This window comes from Brassica napus, chromosome A1 (assembly GCF_020379485.1).
Source record: "Brassica napus cultivar Da-Ae chromosome A1, Da-Ae, whole genome shotgun sequence".
In the NCBI taxonomy this organism is placed as follows: Eukaryota; Viridiplantae; Streptophyta; class Magnoliopsida; order Brassicales; family Brassicaceae; genus Brassica; species Brassica napus.
The window spans coordinates 25176595-25194331 of record NC_063434.1 but is presented as its reverse complement, the minus strand read 5'-3'; the positions used below and the strand labels follow the sequence as shown (position 1 = coordinate 25194331).

Genomic DNA, 17737 nt, shown 5'->3' with positions numbered 1-17737 from the left:
GTTGTACAATGCAAGAATGTTGCAATGTCCAGACCCCCATCACACCCTCATCGCGGCTTCAACAGAGTCTAGTACGGTCCAAGGTACGCCATATCCACTTGATAACTTTGTGACTGATATGAATTTTTCTCCTGCACATCAAGCTTTCTTGGCAGCAGTTACAAAAGAAACAGAACCAAGAAATTTCAGAGAAGCAGTGCAACATGAGATATGGAGAAATTCGATGCAAAAAGAGATTACTGCATTTGAAGTTAATAAGACCTTCAGTATAGTAGATTTGCCGCCAGGTAAAACTGCTATTGGAAATATGTGGATCTACAAATACAAGTACAATGCAGATGGAACAATAGAAAGACCTAAATCACGCCTAGTTGCATTGGGGAATCGACAAGTAGAAGGTGAGGATTACGATGAAACGTTTGCCCCAGTGGCTAAGATGACTACAATACGAGGACTGCTGCGTGTCATTGCTGGAAAAGGCTGGATAGTTCATCAAATGGACGTGCATAATGCATTTCTTCATGGAGAGTTGCATGAAGAAGTGTACATGAAGCTACCTTTGGGGTTCCATCATTCTGATCCACGGAAGGTGTGTAGATTGCACAAGGCGATTTATGGTCTGAAGCAAGCGCCTAGGTGTTGGTTTGCGAAGTTAACAAATGCACTTAAAAAGTATGGGTTCGTGCACTCGTACTCAGACTACTCGTTGTTCACATATGAGAAGAACAATGTAGAGTTGAAGGTTCTGATCTATGTCGATGATCTGATTGTGTGTGGCAACAACATGGAGTTTCTCACGAAGTTTAAAGACTATCTTGGACGTTGCTTTCACATGAAAGATTTAGGAAAGCTCAAATACTTTCTGGGAATTGAAGTTGGACGAGGAAAGGAAGGTTTTATGCTGACACAGCGTAAATATGCGCTGGATATTATTCAAGAGGCAGGGCTGCTGGGAGCTAAACCAGTCGCAACACCAATGGAGCAGAGACATCAATTGGGAAGAGACAAGAGTGCTTTTCTGCGAGAGGCTGGGAAGTATAGAAGATTGGTAGGACGGTTGATATATTTGTCGGTAACAAGACCGGATATCACCTATTCAGTACATATTTTGTCGCAGTTCATGCAGTCGCCGAGAGAGAATCAGTGGGAAGCAGCACTGCGTGTGGTTAGGTACTTGAAAGGAACTGTTGGCCAAGGGATACTGCTGAGTTCAAGTTCAGATTTTAATATTTCAGTCTACTGTGATGCTGACTGGAATTCATGTCCTACTAGCAGAAGATCCGTGAGTTCTTTCGTAACTCTTGTAGGAGATTCACCTATCTCGTGGAAAACAGAGAAGCAGGATTTCGTGTCTCATTCATCTGCTGAGGCAGAATATCGATCCATGTCTGAGGCAACAAGGGAGATTAAGTGGCTTGTACGTTTAGCAAAGGATTTGGGTTTTGCGCCTAAAGGGGCGGTGAAACTGTACTGTGACAGCGAGTCTGCTATGTATATCGCAGCCAATCCGGTGTTCCATGAACGCACCAAGCATATTGAATCAGCTTGTCATCAAGTAAGGGATGCTATGAAAGCTGGACTAATCACTGCGGTCCATGTTAGAACCAATGAGCAGCTAGCGGACGTATTGACCAAAGCACTTGGGAGAGTACAATTTGAATATCTGTTGTTCAAGTTGGGTGTTCGAAATCTTCACACTTCCAACTTGAGGGGGAGTATTGGCTAGAAGATAAAGATTGTATTTATCTTAGAGATAACTATGTACGTTAGAGATAACTATGTACGTTAGATACGATATACTTGACTTAGATACGGGAGTCATGAACGTTTGTATAAATACTCTGTTGATACATCAATAACAAGCAACTCATTCTTTTATATTCACAGGTTCCACCCACATCTATAAAACAGCTTCGATTAACTTGCAAACGATGGTATGCTTTATTCAAAGATCCTATATCTATCAAGAAGCAATTGGGGAAAGCAGCAACGCAGATGATCTTAAAGAATGATGAATCGGTTTTTTCATTCAGCTTCAGTTTCCATGAATTATTCCACAGTCAAGTTATTAAGCTTACCGGTATCCTTAAGAGTCTAAAGGACTTAGAAGATGTCAAGGTATCTAAAATCTTTCACTGTAAAGGTTTATTGTTATGCACGACCAAAGACAATAGACGTGTTCTTTGGAACCCTTGTACTGGTCAAACTAGAAGTATCCAGTCAGAACCATCTAGTAACTATTATTTAGGATACGAAAACAAGAAAAAATCAGGGTATAACTACAAAATCTTGAGCTGCAGCTATTATTATCGCGGCAGTAGCAGAGTTGGTAAATATGAAATATATGAGTTTACCTCTGATTCATGGAGGGTTCTTGATGCTATTAGTGATGATTGGTTATATCTTTGGCCCGACGTTGCCATGTCTTTAAAGGGAGATACCTACTGGCTAGATTCAGAGACTAATGAAAACCCTAGCATACTCAGATTTGATTTCATAACAGAGAAATTTGAACGTCTACCTCTTCCTTCTAATAGTGATGAGCATAATAGGCTTGTAATTCTATCGACTGTCAGAGATGAGAAACTTGCGTTGTTATGCCAGTACTCAGATAGTACTGGTTCATTAAAGATGAAGATATGGTTGACCAATTCTAAGACTGATGAGGCCAAAGATTTGTCGTGGAGTGAATTCTTAGTATGTAAGGTTGTGATATATGATATGACAAGGATGAAGAGTTTCTTGGTGGACGAGGAGAATAAAAAAGTCTTGTGTTGTTATAAAGACCATGAATATAGGACCAGAATTTACATTGTTGGAGAGGATACGTATAAAAATGTCTATAGAGAGGTTCTACAGGAGCAACGATCACGTGTTGCTCCACGTCTCTTCAGTTATGTTCCGAGTTTGGTTCAAATTCCGACAAGTCAGAGTAATCCTTTCTGCAAAAGAAAAAGATGATTGGCTTATTAAGTCAATAATCAAATTGTTTTTTTTAATATTTTGTTATTAAACAGAGTAGCTGGCTTTTCTTTGTTCTTCTTGAACTCTTTTTACCTTTGGAATAAGATTTTGTTGATCTTACTCAATTACACTATTCTTTATGATGATCCTGGCGAATTTTGCATAATTATGTGTAAATACAAAAAATGAAGAGAAGAAAAGAAAAGAGTAGGAAGCTAACTAAGAAGGTTGGTGAAAATATCATCACATTGGAAGGACTTTAATTGCTGTAACCATTTATGTACACCGATACACATAGCAGATCTCAACTACTTCTAAAGCTGTAGCTTGTGAAGTTACGTATGTTCCAGTTCGTTTTTTGAGAGTATAAAGTGTATATTAGGAGAAGATGTTGATGACGATTTCTTACTAAGTTATCAGAGCTTTGATACATTGAAAGTATTACATGCTTTATTAATAGCATCTGAAGTACGTAACACATCCTGAAACAGTAATATCACACTTCTTGGAGTAAATACTAACAGTTTGCCATCGACCTTAAATTTGTCATCTCGCAAATATCACTTATATAATACTTACTAGTGATGGTCTCAAACCCAAAGTCATTGTTTATATGTCGGCGTAAGGTTTCGGGTATGTAAAGTAAGAATCAATATCAAACATTCATTACGTACATAACAAAATTCATCAGTGATATAAAGCTTTATTTTCGTCAGAAAACGTGAACATATAATTCAATGGTCCAAGCTCTTATATAATTTTATCTTAAACATATTAAACATTACACAAGTGCACGTTATAAACGTAGATGAATACGTTAACGAGAAAAAAAAAAGAGTGGAACCTCCCCCCCCACCCCTTCTTAATCTACTGGTTATACAAAGGGTTTTCATTAATGTTTTCACAGTACGAAGTTTGAATTTCGAGTTCTGTCAAAGACTAACTATGCAGATTTATGGAAAAAAAAAACATAAAATCATTTGCGTTAAAAAAAGAGAGAACATGAGGTCAAAATTAGAATGATTCTTCCGATGAGTAGGGTGTTTTTGTTTATTTGCATTACAATTCAAAGCTTTTGTACCTTTCTTTAAATATGAACATGTTTTAAGTGGATTAGTAGGAAAGCAAACGGAGTGGCTGATCAGTTAGCAAAAAGGATTGAAGATGGAGTAGTTTTTCAATTTCACTACTATATGTACCTCAATATTTACATGTTTCTTTGCATATGGATCATATACATTCGACATAAGTAATAAAATTCGGCGTTAGAAAAAAAAAAGAACATGAAACATGAAACAATAATACCATCTACTCGTCTTGATTTAAATTATGTATAATTTATCTTGTTTTTCTTTATATATCATCACGAACCTTAAAATAGGATAACGAAAGAAAGAAACCACATCTATAAGTTATAATCAATTATTAATCCCCAAAATTGTCATAATTAACCATCTGATTAAAGTATCAAACCCATCGTGTCTCGTCACGAGGGTACCTCCAAATGTTTGATCATAGAACCACGAACCAAATCATGTTCCGCAATATTTGTATATTTTAAATAGTTCAAAAATATTTTTATATTAATTTTATCTTGGTATTATAATATCAATTATTAGTTGATAGAAAGAGACAAATAAATTATGCACCAACGAGCAAATTAGCTGTCATGTAGGATGCTAGAGATGATCTATCACAATTTCATTTTATTAATAATATTTTAAGTTGGACTATTACTGAAAAAGTTTATCAAATATAAAATAAAATAAATATTTATTTAAGAAAATTTGAACAATATCTTTTAAAAATATTTTCAGAATCATTTTGAAAATAATTTCTGAAAATTGATAAATTTAAATTTTATTTATCATAAAATAAAATCAGAAACTTAAATTTCATTTAGTTTTTATTTACAAAAAAAAAATTCAAAGTTATTTAAAATATTTTACTGATAATTTATTTTTTGACATCAACTACAGACTATGTGAACCAAAACATGAGATATTGATCCATGTGAATGATGAAAGACATTTGCTTCCTGACACTGTGTGCTAGGCTATCCGCTTTTGAATTTTGCATTCTTGGTATATGGATGATCTCCTCTCGGAGGAAACTTTCTTTGAGAACCTTAATAACTTACAAAAGCTGGTCATTCTTCTGATAATAACAATTTAAAATTATTACTTTTCAAAAATACATTTTACAAAGATTTTTAAAAGATTTTGCTGGAAAGCAATATCCATTTCTATTTAAATTTGAAAATAAAAATATCTTATTTATTAAATACATAAATCATGACTTATTATATGTGTGACTTTCTAATTTAAACTATTTCTTAGAGGTCACAAATTTAAGTGCTTTTTATCATGTAACAATTACAATTTATATCAATAATTGTTTTACACAAATTTAATATTCTTCTTAATGGTTATATTTTTTAATTTACACCCCTTTCATAGATGAAACATTTAACCTCTTTACATATCATTTATATAAAGCTTTAGTTAATTATTATTAGCGTTGATATATATTTCATTGAGTTGAAAACCATATCATTTTAGTATTTAAAAACGATACCAAATTGATTTATTAATCCCTATATATAAAGTTTTACATCTCCTACTCAAACCATAAATTGACAAACAATATATACATGAAACTAATATAAACATGAACGAATACATTAAACATGAACACACTTTTATCATCTATATGCATACTAATGTCATAGCATGAATGACATATATATATATATCAAAAAGATTAATATATTTCAACATAATTCTATATGAAGAGAAAACATATTTATCAAACTGGTTTAATGTTACAGTATATAATATAAACAAATTTATTTTACCTCATATTTGATACTATTTTTTTGAATTTACCTTAAATCATTATCATTTTTGATAAATATCTTAAATTTATTATGAAAAAAAAATCAACTCTCCCAAAATATTTATAAATATATAAGAATTATTTACAAAAGTTTATAAACTCAACTTCACCATCAAAATAATAAATCGTAAACAATAATCGTCAAACCTAAGCTCAAATGTTAGGATACTTTTTATTGAGTTCTTTTTTTTTTCAATTCTATCAATGTTAGTGTATTTCAAATAATTTCTCAAATAAAATCGTAACTACAAGTTATTGGCAAGTACAAAATATTATAGTTTCTTTTGAAAAATAAACTTTGTTGTTTATAATAGTATCCCCAAAAATTTTCTTTTCTATTATATAGGTTCAGTTTAATTTAATTTCCATATAAATTCTAAATTTTAGAAATGAATCATAAAACTATGTTAAACAGTATTGTTACATAATAATGTTTATCAAATGACTTTTTTACAAAATACAAAAAATTATGTAAAATAGTATTGTTACATAATAATTTATATAAATTAGAATATTTTAATATAAAAGAATAATCCCGCACAGATGTACGTGTTAAGATCTAGTAGACAAATTAAAGGAGAGTTAGATTTTTAATAATTCAATAAAATTTTAAAAACTTTAATTTCTATAATATTATTTTGAAAAGTCAATTTCTTATGTATCGCGTTCATATTAATCATGAAAAAAATCAATTACAGGACTACACTTCTTTATTAAAAATTATACCTAATTGCCATTACTAAAAATTATTTTATTTCCTTTTTTTCTAAAAAAAATAATTATTTTTTAATATTTAAATTTCTGTTTTAGAAAACCATATAAATAATACAAAGGTAAGATTAAATATTTTAATATATAAAGCGATTTTCTTACCTTATATTTTCATTTATTAAAGAACACAAAAAATACAACATAACTGATCATCTAATATCATATTTCTCAAATCACATGCCAAATTAAGAAAAAAATACAAAACTATTAAATAATATTTTAATTAATTTTCATAGATATAAGTTAGAAAATGTCTTCACAAATCTAAACAAGTTATTAACCAATTAATAGGATTTAGTTATTTTATAAATAAAAATAGTACAATAATTTTCAAAATATTATATATTATGTTTATAATGCAAATCCAAATTATATTTTGTTTTCTATATTTTTAAAACAAAGTATATCAAAAAAATTAGATTTATAAAATATATTTAGGAATCTAAGAGGATGAACCAAGCTAAATGAATCTAAGAAAATAAAAATTCAACTAGAAAATTGTTGTTTAATTTGAAAAATATGATCTAATCCAAATTGTTATACATGAAATCTAAGATGAGAACGTAATGATATGTATTTAATACAATCCTATTTTGCATAATATAAATTAAAATGACTAAACCAACATGTAAATATTTATATCCATGCATTAGAACATGATGATACCTAATGCAATTTTATCTTTCATCATAAAAAAAATTATTTACGTTAAAATTATAGACAACAAAAGTGAATATTTAAAAATTATTATGATTTTTATTATTTTGTAAATATTTATTTCCATGCATGAACACGAGAGATTCACCTAGTAAATATAAGAGAGTTGTAATTACATTATGTAAAATGGAAACTTATCATATATTTCTAATTTCAAACTTACTGAATATAATTAAGAGTAGTCATATTTTTTACTCCCTCTGTTCCTAAAAGATACATATTCTATATTTTTCATACATTTTAATAAAAAATATTAAATTTACATAACTTTTTGTGTTTATCTTTTTTCCAATAACTGTAAACCAATAAAACAATAATTAGTGCAGTTAAATTTTTTGAAGTTTGCAATTAGTTAATAAAACATGCATTGAAAAAGTAAAAAACTAGATCTTTTTGAAACAATTTTTTTTTCTCTAGAATATGTAACTTTAAGGAACGGAAGGGAATGAGTATTATTAACTAAGTATTTTATTTAAAGAACTTCATTCGTTAACAATTAAACAACAAATTATTTTGTAACGAGAAGATGAAACATGCACTGCCATTGTTACTCTCATGCAAAAGATGTTTTTAAAAATTGTTTGTAAACCAATAAAAAAAGAAGAAAACTAAAGCATTACTTTTAAGCTACGTTAATTTCACTACATGGGTTCCCTTTCACCTAAACTAAACATAAATGTAGAATGGATCGTGCATATGAAAAAGGAATCTTGTAATCTGGAGCGCATACGGCTGAATTTTTTTTTTAAATCTCAAATAGTCAAATAAGAACAAATCAACAAACTCTATATAAACCTAACTCCCATTAATATCCCCCTTAGAAAGATCCATATTTTGGTAACTCCAAATTGTTTTTTATAATGTGATAAGTTGGTAACAATTATATGTGTCAATGTGGAATATTCCTCATAATTTTATTCAGAAAAAGATATATATATCATTTTAATTTTTAAAAAAGTCAAATAAGAAAATATTAACTGAAACAGCCATATGCAAATATAGATTAAAAATTAGTTATCAAAGGTAAGGGTTTAGATTATCGAAGAAAGAAAAGCTTGAGTGAACAAAAGAACTGAGAAAGACAGTTTTTGTTCTAAGTTTCGTACAATGAATTATTTATATATTTATGATGTTAAGTGGGTGAACTATACACTGGTGATATATGTATATTAAGAGTAAGAAATAGACTACATATATGATACAATTTTAATACAAAGAGGTTGATGGGAAGAGGGTAAGAGATAGTGAAGCAGAGAAACATGTGGAAATCACATGGAATATTACTGACCAATCTGTGCCCACCTCAATCCTCCAATCATTGGTCCTGCCAATCTTATACATTCTTACCGTTTTCTAGCCATCAAATGTAATCAACACACATCTATCTCTGCTCATGAAATTATTGCTTTACTAGATGAACTATTGATGAAGATAGCAAATAGAAAGAAATTGATGTAAAGATGGATGATAAATAAATAAAAAGGGCGATATGCATGGGTACATATAATATTGTGGGTAGTGGATGGGAATGGAAAAAAAACATGCAGTAAGCGTTTGATGATGTAATTGTCAGTACCAAGGAGTGGGAAAAGGCAAACTCTTGACTTCATTTACTTCTCATATGTATTGGTTTGGATAGTTCAGTTTGATCCAGTTTGGTTACATGATAATATGATATTAATTATTACACACAACTTGTCGATCTTGAATGTAAGTTGTGTTGTAATGTGTGTGTGTAAGAAAGAAGATATAAATCACGTGGGGAGGCATGTGGGAGGTTAGGGAGAAGGATAGGGAGAGGCCTAAAGGAGGTTAAATGGATAACAAAAACTTAAAAATCTTTAAAAAAAACAAAGTGATGTCTCGTGGAAGCTCTTATTGCGGATCTTGCCTCTCTCTCCCCCTTGTTTTACCATTGCTAATCCCTTTTAATTAATAACTAGCTACTATTATAATATGTTTAAGAGAGAGAGGGTGTATGTGTATAAATACACACAACAAGTCGTTCTCGAGCTCCACCAATCCGATTCTCTGATTGGAAGAAGAAGGTTTCCTCTTTTCAAGAATCGAGTAAACAGAATAAAAAAAAATGGCATCATGGAAGAAAACAATAGCAACACCATTCAAGAAGGCAGCAACACTCTTCAACCAACCGCAGCAATCGCCACAAAAGGGTCGCGGCCGTGGTGGAAGAGTGGATGCGAAAGCGAGGGAAGAGCACGAGAGGAGGACTGTACAAGAACTTCAAGGAGAAGTCATGGCTTGTGGATACGACGATGTTCTCGTCATGTGGTCTATTCTTGACAAATCCAACTCCTTCAGTAACCTCACTTCTTAACCCCAAAACCAAATCCCAAAACATGGTTTTCTTTTCTCCTGTTGTACATATGTTAAAAGCGGTATTAGCTCGCCATAGCGATCACATCCTTCTCCTCTTCTTACTTATCCTTTCTTCTTCCTCGGTCGTGGCTTTTTTTTAAATGGTCTTATGATTTTTTTCTCGATGAATTATCGTCGAGGATTTCATGTTACTCTTTTCTCTTTCCATAATCCATGTGATTATGTTATGGTGGGACATTTTTTGGAGAGGAAAAAATTGTGTTTCTTGAGTTCTATATCATTTTCTTGAGATGATTGGCATTTTTTTTTCATGAGTTCTCCATAATGTAAAAGCCATGTATTGACCGACGTTGCACATGTATTAAATTATTAATCAGAAGAAGAAAAGAGATCCATTATTGTGATTGATTATGAAATATGACTATAAATATACTATTCTCTTAGAAGTTAATAATACTTTTGCATTTTCGATAACGATGTAATGCCGCCTTTATCCACTGATGAGTTGAGGTTTCTAACTTCGGACAGACACGGAATCGAAGGATTTAAGTAGACTCAAATTATCAATAATCACAAAGAGAAAAAAATGTAAAATATATAAGGCCATCATCAGTAAAGGCATCTTGGTGGACTTATTAATAAAAATAAAAATAAAAAAATAGAAAATGGAACGAAAAAGAAGAAAATAGTCTTTTTTGAAAGAAGAGAAGAAAGCATCTATCGTAGGAGAGACTTTATCAAAGTGATGAAAAACTCATGGGAAATTGCCACTAATACCACTTTTCTAATACCACTTTTCAACTTTACACTAACCAATTTTACCATTAAAATTTTAATAGGTAAAATACCACTATACCCTTAAGTAATTAAACTTAAAACTATTCTCATTCTTCTCCATGATTTCTCAGATTCAACTTTAACGTCATCAAATCTGGCGACGACGAGTTCTCCGGCCAGATCCGACGAGGACGATGCTGACAAGTTCTCCGGCCAGATCGGACTACGCTGACGAGTTCTCCGGCCAGATCCGACGACACTAACGAGTTTTCTGGCCAGATCGGACGACGCTGACGAGTTCTCCGGCCAGATCCGACAACATTAATTGACGAATTCTCCGGCCAGATCCGAAGAAGCTGACGATCTCTGTGACGAAGCTAACAAAGGTGACCAGAAAATCGATTGTGATCATCATATCGTTGTTTAATTTTAGCATGGTTTCTCACAAATCAGTTTGTGGGAAGGAAAGCCTTATAAAACCTTATAAATATTTATCTATGAAATTTCTGGGAAGTTTCTCAAAAAGATAGTTTGACTTGGTTCTTGTCTACCTATTTGCTTGTTTAAATAACTCGGAAGATTTTGTTTTGACTAAGTAATTGATCATCGTCTCTGACACATGATGATAACCAATTTTGCTCCTCGTCATATTGGTTGTTTTTCAGAGTTCTGGCTTGAACTCAAAGTGTTTCTTTACAATGATTTTCTTTTTGTTTGACTCTGTTTTTCCGTAGTAACGTTTTCAGCGTTGATTCCTCTGAGTGAGTTCTCTGAAGCTTCCATGATGAAGAAGTATGGTTTGAAGCCAGATGCTGAAACCCTTGACATTGCCAACACCACCGCTAGGCAAAAATCGGTAAAGCTTCTTGTTTTCCCTCTTTAAGGATGGATCTCTCTCATCACACTAGTATCGAGTAGTCTATAAAAAACCATTTCGTCTGGATAGTCCATAAACTATGATCAATCTATGTGAATGAAAATTTTCTTTTACAACGAGTGTTTGGTGCTTCTGTTAAATGAAGAAGGATCTAATTGTTTAGAAACATGAGCAGATTACAGACTTACAGTAGAGATGAAGATATATTGAGGAGATCCTCGTGAGAAGATATGTGAAGCTGTTGATCATATCCCTCTCTCAAGCCTTGGTGGCCTTGAGAGGTAAATAGAAGAAAAGAGATTCCTTCAATTCCTCAATTGGTTTACACATGTTGTGATGACAATTCTTGTTTATTTTTCCTTCTACAGGATGATAATGGGAAGTGTTAGCAACCATGTTGTCAACAACGTTGCATGCCCTGTCACCGTCGTGAAGTCTCACCACTGAGCTTTGCCTTCATCTTCTTCACATCATCTGCTCCGATAACCTTAATCAGAATGACCTGTGGTGTATTGTGTTTGTTGGTTGTGTCTGAATTTGTAATTTTCAAACTCTGGTGTGATTTGTCAAGCGGAAGGACCGAGAAAATACAAGTAACTAACAAACACATACGCATTAAGGAAGAAACTGACTCCAATGATTCAGAGTTTTGGATGCTTAAGTCAAGTTCTGGTTCAGACTTAGAGTCATAGCAGGAGAGTGATGAAGAAAACTGCAAAGGTACCTCGTTTGGATTTTTTTTGTTGGTTCTACTTTCATCTCTCTATCGAAACTTAAACTAGATTTGTGTCTGATCTTGGTACAGGTTCTCATTGTGATGCCAAAGAATATGAGGAGCTCTCAGAAAGGTAAATGTATACATTTACTCTTATTTCTGTGTATTTTTTACAAAATTGCAGATTGGTTTTGATGTTCACCTCTAGTTGTTTTGTCTCTTCTACAGAACAAAGAGGATGTCAATAGAGATTGGACCAAGTATGATCATTACGGCAGCGCCACTATGATCATGAGGCTCAAGGCTACTATTCAGTCTTTGGAAGGGCGGATGAGTTCTGTTACTGAGAAAAGTGCTAAGTATGCTCAGATTGCTGCTGAGGAAGTGCCCAAGAGTCTTTACTGCCTTGGTGTTCGTCTAACTGAGTGATTTTAGAACTCTGAGTTACAGGGGAAGCTTAAGCTCTTTGTCCACTCTTATGATCAGTGGAGAGCTTAAGATGTATTCTCACCTCAAGCAGTTTACTTTCCTTGATCTCAAGTTGGCTATTAGAAATTTCAGACCCGAAAGTCTTCTCAGAGAAAGTGGCTTTGGTTGCGTCTTTAAAGGATGGATGGAGGAGAACGGAACTGCTCCTGTTAAGCCTGGCACTGGCCTTACTGTTGCTGTCAAAACCTTGAATCTTGATGGCCTTCAGGGTCATAAAGAGTGGCTTGTATGATCCTTAAAAACACTTCTAAATAGATTTATAAACTCTTATAAATTGTGTAATGAAGATTATTAAATTTTTATAATCTTTTGAATAAACCCTTATAAATAGATTTATATTTCATATATATTTGATCAACTCTTATAAATATGTCCTAAACCCATCGACACAAACAAAAACTTTTTTATAAACCCTTATAAGATTATATAAATCATTGCAAAATGATTTATGAATCCTACAATTACACATACAATAATGATGCTTTTGGTTAGAAAATGATTTTGTAAATAATTTTCAAAAATATAGGAAAATTATAAACATTATAAATACTTTCATAAAGATTTACTTATAATCTTTGTAATAATTTATAAATGATCTATAAACTCTTCTAACTGATTTATAAATTGATTTATAAACTCTTATAAATTTTGTTATCAAGATTATTAAATTATTATAATCTTTGGAATAAGCCCTTATAAATAGATTTATAAACTCTTATAAATAGATTTCTAAAACTTGTAAATTAATTTATAAACACTTATAAATAAATTTATAAACTCTTATAAATAGCTTATAAGTTCTTGTAAATAGTTTTATAAAACCTTTTAAATATTTTTATAAACCTTTATAAATAGTTATATAAATATATATATATATATATGTGTTTTATAAACTTTATAGATGGTTGATAGAAGGTTTTATAAGCTCTTATAAAATTTATAAATGGTTCATAAATGATTATTCCCTTTAATTCCATATTCCTCATTTAGACCCATAATTTATATATATATTCTTATATATGTTTTATTAACTCTAATAAGCAAGTTTATAATTTTGCAAAAAAATTTCACAAACCCTTATAAATGATTTATAAGCCTTTATAAAATGTTTTAAGAGCCTTCATATATGAATTACCTTTTGAAATTCTTCAAATCCCTGTAACTGATTTTATAAACGCTTATAAATAATTTTAAATATTCTTTTTTTTCTTTCAACAATTTTAAATATTCTTATAAATTATTTATAGACCATTATAAATTTTTTAATATATTCTCATAAATGAATTATAACCCCTTAAAACTAGTTAATAATTTAGACAAAAGTTTTCTACAAATCCTTATAAATATTTTTATATATTCTTATAACTGATTTATAAACCTTTATAAATAGTTTATATATATATATATATATATATATATATTCTTAGAAATGATTTATAAACCCTTATAAATATTTTATAAGTATTTATAAGGATTTATAAATCTTCATAAATGATTTACAAACATTTATAAATTATTTATATAATCCTTATAAAGCCTTGTAGAAAACTAAGTTCAAGTTTTTTTTATACATATCCTTATAGACTGTTTTTATAAACTCTTATAAATGAATTATACTTTATTTCAGAGAAAACTAAACAACAAACTGAACCAGACAACTACTGTTGAAGGCTGCTACAAAGTCTTGGAGGGTCCAATGTTTTCACGCTTAGCCACCATGTCATACCTAGCAATGGGGCTCACATAGATACCAACCGATGAAAGATTATTCTTACTGTAAGACCCGAAGAAACCACCAAACTCACGTCTATCACGTATTCCTGGATCAATATCTATCTTGAAACCAATCGCAGAGTTATCATTCACACTTCCAATCGGTCCGTGCTCCCCACAGTTAGTGTGAAATGTCAAACTTTTTATTCCATCACGCATTCCATATCCATGTACTCCACTCAGTCCAGTCACATATTCATCTTGTTTCAGTATGACCTGCATCAGAGGTTCAGAGACTTAACTTCACATGAGCTTACTAAGAGAAAAAGAAATGTTTTCTACGAATACAAAACTTACAGCTCGAAAGCTGTGTCCCTCAGAGGGACCAAACTTCGTAGAGAGGGTCAGAGCTTCATCTTCTTCGCTATTCAAGTAACCAAACTGAATAGATGTTATGAAGTTTCTGTAAGAAACGTATATGTGAGAGATGATGTTGCGTCCCTTCTCGTCCCATTCAGTGTCAGCTGTCTCCTCACCATCAGAGTCATATGGCTCGTCATATGTTGCTCTTGTTCCCACTGATCCTGCACTTATCATCACTCTAGAAGATGCAGATATCATAGTTTTGGAATCAATCTGAGTCGAGTTAGCTAAACCTCATTCTGAAGAGGAGACACTTGACCCGTTATCAATCAGGTTATCTCAAAACTCGAAATCATCACTCATTTCTCGCATCGGTGATATTCCTCGCATCGGCTATCACCGGAGTTTCAGAAAACCAAAACAAAAGCTGAAGACGAAAAAGAAATGATCGGAGAAATCTCTAACCAATTACGATCCAGCTACTTTTGATTCGACGGAGCACCTTAGTCCACCGACGAAGGAAAAGATCGATCGCAGAAAGAGAAAGATGAAGAAATCGATGATTGAGGAGAAGATAAAGATAAGGGTAATATTGTCTTTTGCTCATTAATGAATAGTGTGTTTATGAAAATGTCCCCATACTAGTGGTATAATTGAATTGTGGTATGAAAGAAAGTGTAAACATGAAATTTCCCCAAAACTCATTCGCCATATGTTACCTGTCTACTTGTTATTATTTAAAATTATTTGTTAGAAACTCAACCAACTTTTACATGCAAATGCTCTAAAAGCAATTCCAATAGAAGTTTCTCAACATTTTTTTAAATATATTTAAAGAAACTTTTGCTAAGAAACCCCATTAGGATTGGTGGAACGGTCTTTAGTTTTCTGTAAGTTGTATTAGAAAACCTAGTCTCTCAATATAATTCTACACAATAAATGACAAACAATACAAAAAAGGTATCTCACTGGGATATTCAATTTTCTTTTGAGAAAGCGATTACACATGTCATTGTATAATTGTCGTGCTTTTCCTTTAATTTAAAATTTGACTAAGGGTCTGACTGGTTCAACCGCAGCGGTTACGGTTGCGGTTGCGGGAGTTTGCGGATGCGGGTGGTTGCGGTTTCTAGCAGTTTTAAGAGATTTGTACGACTGGTTCTGCGGTTAGAAATTGGTGCGTTTGCGGGATACTTATGACTGGTTAACTACCAAATGCAGCAACAGTTAAATAATAAATTAACAATATTTAAATTTTATACAATTATAAAAATATCAAAAATAATAATATTATAATAAATATAAAATTTATATTTAGAAAGTTAGACTTTAAATTTTTTTTAAATTATAGAAAATATTTTTATTTTAAAGTTTTATAATATTAATTAAAATATAATAGATATATTTTAGCATTTTTATAATTCTAGTTTAATTTTTTCATTGAATATTTTTATTTTTGTATTTATATTGTTTTGGAAAAAAAAGAAATTTTTTTTTATCTTTCCGCAATCGCCCGCAACCGCAAACGCTAGCTGGAACCAGCTTTTGAATTTATGAGGTTCAGAGCGATTTGAAGCGGTTTGGAGCGGTTTGGAGCGGTTTGAGCGATTGTTGCAAAACGCCAACAGCCGCTACCAACCGCAAAAGCTGCGTTTGCGGGTGGTAGCGGGAAAACCAGTCATACCCTAAATACTTAATTTAATAGAAAAAATATTTATTATACAATTATTTGCAAAGTGATTTTTTGCTATGAGCTCTCACGTTTTAAAGTGGTTAAAATCGGTAATACTCTTAACAAATAATTAGCTTAATCATTAGTTTTACAATAAAAATAAAAATCAACAAAAAAAAAACAGAAACGTGTTATAAGAAATAAATATAATTAGTGTATATCACAATGCTCCTGCTGATGTAATAATGTCATACATATTTTAATGATTTATTTTACAAAATTATATTATTAGGATAAACATGTTTTACAGTTTTTATTTTCAATATGTTCTCACAAACCTCATTTTTAATTACTTCCTTTTATTAAGTTAAAAACAAAGAAGTGTCATTAAATACTAATATAAAAGATTCAAAAAATATATATATTTAAAAATACAAGATAATTCTTATATATATTGTGTTGTTATCTGGAAATAATATTTTCTATGATAAAGTTAAAAACTAAGATGCAAAATAATTATAATTAAATATTAAGTAAGCAAAAACATTTGTGAAAGGATATTTTATAAATATTATTAATATGCAAGTGTTTTTAAAATTGTAACAAAGCATATATATTTTGATGAAATTTTTTGTCATATATTATTATAAGTATTTTTGAATTAATTAAACATAAACTAACAAATATTCATAATAAAATTATGTTTATTACACATGTGCGGACAAAATATCTAGTTAATATTATATATGATTAAATATTCCCAAGAGTTTCTAGCCGGTGCTCACGTTCTTACTAGCTAAACCTATAACTAGTCGAAAAAGAAACGACAAACCAACTAAATTTTAAGTATTTATATTTTACCAAAAAAATATCTATATATAATCAAAATAAAAAGGCTAGAGAGTATGATGATAAACACATACCCATAAGTTTAATACAATAAACAAAATTTTGTATAGTATTCACCTATTAATTTGACGTAACGATGATTAAGCTTGTGAACAAAATCGTCAGGCGTGTCTCCTCTTTTAAAGGAATGGGCTATCAATCCTATGATGGAGCCATGAGTATTTGGTTTGCTACTAGCTATAGAAGTGTGTTTTGATATTTAAGATCCCAACAATTATTTCCAAAGGCTCGTTCATTGTAAAAATGATTTTCTTAGTTTAAATAATTTTAACATTCTTTCCAAATAAATTGATGATATACCTCACGGATACTATTATAAGGGGCACAAGTACAACTCATAACTTATACACAACAAAAACTGATCAATAATATCCACACAAAATTACAAAATTTCCAACAAAATAATAATGTTATTATTCGAAAAAAAAGAAATAATTAAGATTGACAGCGGTTTGAGCTTAGAGAGGAACCCAATCACTGAGCAAGCATATGACGACCGTATATCGACAGTGGGTTTAATGGTTGATGATTG

At 31.1% G+C, this 17737-nt stretch overlaps 3 protein-coding genes and 1 long non-coding RNA gene across 5 annotated transcripts; 3 read left to right on the top strand and 1 right to left on the bottom strand.

The window, feature by feature from the left end:
- Positions 1-1778: 1778 nt before the first annotated feature.
- Positions 1779-2961, top strand: LOC125578221 (putative F-box/kelch-repeat protein At3g17570). Its single transcript, XM_048740578.1, has 2 exons — positions 1779-1826; positions 1888-2961. Exons 1-2 carry the CDS (start codon positions 1779-1781, stop codon positions 2959-2961), a joined length of 1122 nt encoding a protein of 373 aa, XP_048596535.1.
- Positions 2962-9145: 6184 nt separating this feature from the next.
- LOC106409646 lies at positions 9146-10094 on the top strand. The gene has a single exon (XM_013850239.3). It carries the CDS (start codon positions 9440-9442, stop codon positions 9686-9688), a length of 249 nt encoding a protein of 82 aa, XP_013705693.1. The 5' UTR covers positions 9146-9439; the 3' UTR covers positions 9689-10094.
- Positions 10095-10501: 407 nt separating this feature from the next.
- Positions 10502-12897, top strand: LOC125577286. Of its 2 annotated transcripts, XR_007315666.1 has the most exons (6): positions 10502-10853; positions 11202-11323; positions 11520-11625; positions 11713-12064; positions 12150-12192; positions 12288-12897. It is a non-coding gene; the product is annotated as an uncharacterized LOC125577286 (long non-coding RNA). The 2 variants fall into 2 exon arrangements; XR_007315664.1 differs by having other exon boundaries at positions 10505-11323.
- Positions 12898-14141: 1244 nt separating this feature from the next.
- Positions 14142-15240, bottom strand: LOC106407687 (jacalin-related lectin 24-like). The gene is made up of 2 exons (XM_048738591.1): positions 14619-15240; positions 14142-14537 (listed from the first exon to the last, which is right to left on the bottom strand). Exons 1-2 carry the CDS (start codon positions 14880-14882, stop codon positions 14223-14225), a joined length of 579 nt encoding a protein of 192 aa, XP_048594548.1. The 5' UTR covers positions 14883-15240; the 3' UTR covers positions 14142-14222.
- Positions 15241-17737: the final 2497 nt, after the last annotated feature.

Excerpts from the sequence above, each read along its gene's own strand:
- LOC125578221 (XM_048740578.1), top strand. The coding sequence starts at position 1,779 with ATGTACGTTAGATACGATATACTTGACTTAGATACGGGAGTCATGAAC. Across the intron at positions 1,827-1,887 it reads TAGATACGGGAGTCATGAAC|GTTCCACCCACATCTATAAA; the intron begins GTTTGTATAAAT and ends TTATATTCACAG.
- LOC106409646 (XM_013850239.3), top strand. The coding sequence starts at position 9,440 with ATGGCATCATGGAAGAAAACAATAGCAACACCATTCAAGAAGGCAGCA.
- LOC106407687 (XM_048738591.1), bottom strand. The coding sequence starts at position 14,882 with ATGATATCTGCATCTTCTAGAGTGATGATAAGTGCAGGATCAGTGGGA. Across the intron at positions 14,538-14,618 it reads AGGGACACAGCTTTCGAGCT|GTCATACTGAAACAAGATGA; the intron begins GTAAGTTTTGTA and ends CCTCTGATGCAG.